We start from the raw sequence: 3,477 nt of genomic DNA, 5'->3' as shown, positions 1-3,477 counted from the left end.
TTTGCTGTAATACAAAGAACTCACTGGGGGGATTTTCTGGTGGTGCAGCGGTTAAGAATCCGCCTGCCAATGCAGGGCACACGGGTTCGAGCCCTGGTCTGGGAAGATCCCACATGCTGCGGAGCAACTAAGCCCGTGCGCCACAACTACTAAGCCTGTGATCTAGAGCCTGCAAGCCACAACTACTGAGCCTGCGTGTCACAACTACTGAAGCCCGCGCACCTATAGCCCATGCTCCACAACAAAAGAAGCCACCGCAATGAGAAGCCCGCGCACTGCAATGAACAGTAGCTCCCACTCGCTGCAACTAGAGAAAGCCTGGGCACAGCAACGAAGACCCAATGCAGCCAAAAATAAATAAATAAAATAAATAAATTTATTTTAAAAAAAGAAAAAACAAAGAACTCATTGGGAAAGCTTTATTCATTCAGAATGATCAATAAGAAGTGTGCTTCCAGTTACTTGAAATTGATATAAAAATTTGAATTCAAATACTATTTTAAATATAGATTCCTTTGGATTTTTTCTAGTGAATATGGAAATGATTTCTGCTTAAAATATCTCTTTTTAAACAGGTTGTAAATTTGTTCAAATTATAGTTATGTGTCTTAAAATTGTTAATTTTACTAAAAAAAAGGATAGACAAACAACCTACCCTCTTTCTAGGAGACACTACAAAATGAAAAAACTTTAGTTCAGCTTCTTTCCAAATTATGTTTTCTAGGGTAATAGAATCGTATTGCTTTTTAAAAAGTACATGAAACAAACAAGAGATCCATTTAACAGGAAGACTTTTAGACGTTTAAATTCTCTGTTGCTAGCTTGGAATAACAGCAATCAAAAGACTGAAAACCCAATCTGGATATTTTGTAGTTTATGCCGTAGAAGTATACTTTTAGAATTTTGAACTTAAATACAGATGCTTTTTTTCTATTGTGATAATGTTTAGTCACATTGTGTTTACCTCAGGGTGACAGGTATGACTGGTAGAGGGCACAAGGGGACCTTCTGGGGCACTGAAAATGCTGTATATTTTAATCTAGTGGTGGTAACACGAGTGTAAGTAAAATTTCACCTAGCTGTATATTTAAGCTTTATGTACTTTAGGTTATATGTTGTATTTCAAGAAAAAAGTAAAAAGAGTATTTAGCTACTTTATGAAATGCCCACCAATTATTTTACGATGAGTCATTAATATGACTTTGTTAGTCAAAAATGCATAGGGGAAAAACAAATTATCTGATACTCATGGCCTAAGGACTGCTAGTCACTCTGAGGTAAATTAACTATATCTGAAGCTAGAGCAAAGCTTTAGTGATGAGATGTCCCTGGTAGTGTATCAGAAATTGTGTCAGGAAGAATACAATGTATCAGCTTAACTATGAAGGACTGAAGTGTTATAATAGTTTAAACAACAACTAGAAGATCAGAACATCTTCAAATAAGTGACATGACTGGCATGTTTATTTGATTTATGATTACCCATGCTTTTTACTTACTGCTTCTTACTGTTTGGGTTTTTGTCATTGTATTGCTTGGACTTCCAAATGATGGGGAATTAAAGTTAAATTAGTTTTGTTTCCTATTCTGAACTGTTGTTTTTAGTGTGGTAAAAAGCTGAAGTTATGACTGTGCTTTTAAAATTATGCATTCTACTTCCTAGCTATTATGGGAGAAAAGAGTTGGTTTATGCAGGGAATATAAACACTTAATCTGCCTCAAATGTTTTTTTACTTTTGCTCAGAACTATGTTAATTCTCATCACCTACAAAAGCCTTTGAGAGGATTAGCTGCATAGACCAATATTGTTCTATATTAGTCAGTATTAAGCATATGATGTCACCTTGTTTCCTCTCATCCTCAAGATTTTTTTTTTTTTTGCGGGGAGGGCGGGGGAATTGTTTTTTTTTTTTTTTTTTTTGGCAATTCTCAAAATACTGTGGCTTAAATACCACTAGCTGGCACACATGATTGACAACCTTACACTCCCAAACCTGTTTGAAATGGGTTAAATACCTAAGTGCTGCAGAACAATGCAAACCGACCAGCAATTCCTCATAAAAGAGAAAGGGGGTGTGATTAGGTTCCAGCTATTAAGCAAGTTATTGAAAAAACAGTTTGGTGGTTTGTTTCTGCAATAGGCGCAGGTTAAGCTAGTATTTTCTCTCTTAATTAGCTCAAAAAAAAAAAACAAAACAAAACACTAGTCTATAAGAGGTAGGATAAATAGCCAAAACAAAACATGAAGCAACTGGGGCAAACACACTCGGGGCTTTACGGAGGTCTTTATACTGATCCTCGACATTGGTTATTGCTTATTAACCCCGCCGGAGAACTATCGAACGGAATCTGTGTGAGGCTTATCGAGCCCGGGGAAAGGAGATGCAGGAGAGAATAAAGCTTCTAATAAAAGAAACGCAGCAACAATAGCAGAGGAACAGCTCTGCCTGGTGACGTAATGGCTGGCAGCAGTCCAGCTTCAGCAGAGCTGCTGCTACCTCAGCATCCAACCTCTCTCAACACAGTCCAGCTTCAGCAGAGCTACCGGGGCTGCTACTTTTTGCGATGCCACTTTGTCGGTGGCACCGACACCTTCCCTTAGAGGGCCAGGACGCTGAACAAAGGCTGGTCCTGCTGTTTCAAGTTGTCGGAACACACACTCTCGCTCACCCCCCGCAAGCCCCTCAGTCGCCGAGCCGATCGGCTGCTTAAGTTTAGGACGAGAACCCTGGCGCACACACCATGCGTGCCTCGGTTTCCCCCGGGCTGCTCTCGGGTCCGCCTCTCGCGGTTCGCACCCACCCCCCACCGGTCCTCAGCCCGAGTTGAACTCGGCGGCCCCGCTCTCCCGCCCGGCCCCGCGTGCTGGTCCTCCCGCCTTACCTCCGCTAGGTAGAGGTTGAGGAGACAGAGCGTGGAGAACTGGAGACAGGAGGGGAAGCAGTAGAGCAGCCAGTGGGGGAAGAAGTGCAGGTGAGCGGGCGGCCGGAGCAGGGGCAGGGAGCCGCTGAGCGAGAAGGCGGCGGAGAAGAGGGTGGTCCTGAGCGCTGCCCACAGGAGACAGAGGAAGAGGCAGAGGCTCTGGTAACTCAGCCGCCGCTCACGGTACAGGAGCAGCCGCCACAGTTGCAGGTAGGCAAAGGCGAAGAGCGCGGCGTAGAGCAGGGCGTGCAGGATGCTCAGCGCCAACTGCACGGAGCCCGGCACCGCGGCGCCTCCGCCGCCCCCGCCGGGCGTGGAGGGCTCGCGGCCGGCCGCCGGACCCGGCACGGACGCCCTCATGAGGGGGCTAGGGGGCGGGCGAAAGAGCGCGGGAAGCAAGGGGCCGGACTCGGAGCCGCTGTCGAGGGGGAGAAGGATGTCTCCCTGACCCCCCACCCACCCCAACCTCCAACCCCAGGAAGCGCCGTGACAGGACCCGGAGCCCCGCGGAGAGCAGCCGCGGCTCCTGGGACCCCGCCTCCTCTCCCTGCCCCC

At 45.9% G+C, this 3,477-nt stretch overlaps 1 protein-coding gene across 1 annotated transcript in view; it reads right to left on the bottom strand.

Moving 5' to 3' along the window:
- The window catches only part of GPR137C (G protein-coupled receptor 137C), a 50,464-nt gene extending 47,182 nt beyond the window's left edge, over positions 1-3,282 (bottom strand). The window contains exon 1 of the mRNA XM_007445956.1: positions 2,884-3,282. Coding sequence (XP_007446018.1) covers positions 2,884-3,282 — 399 coding nt within the window. The remainder of the gene's footprint in view (positions 1-2,883) is intronic.
- Positions 3,283-3,477: the final 195 nt, after the last annotated feature.

The sequence above is a fragment of the Lipotes vexillifer genome, unplaced genomic scaffold (genome assembly GCF_000442215.2).
Source record: "Lipotes vexillifer unplaced genomic scaffold, Lipotes_vexillifer_v1.1 scaffold43, whole genome shotgun sequence".
In the NCBI taxonomy this organism is placed as follows: Eukaryota; Metazoa; Chordata; class Mammalia; order Artiodactyla; family Lipotidae; genus Lipotes; species Lipotes vexillifer.
Note: the sequence above shows the minus strand (reverse complement) of the source record. Positions and strands in the feature narration are given on the sequence as shown.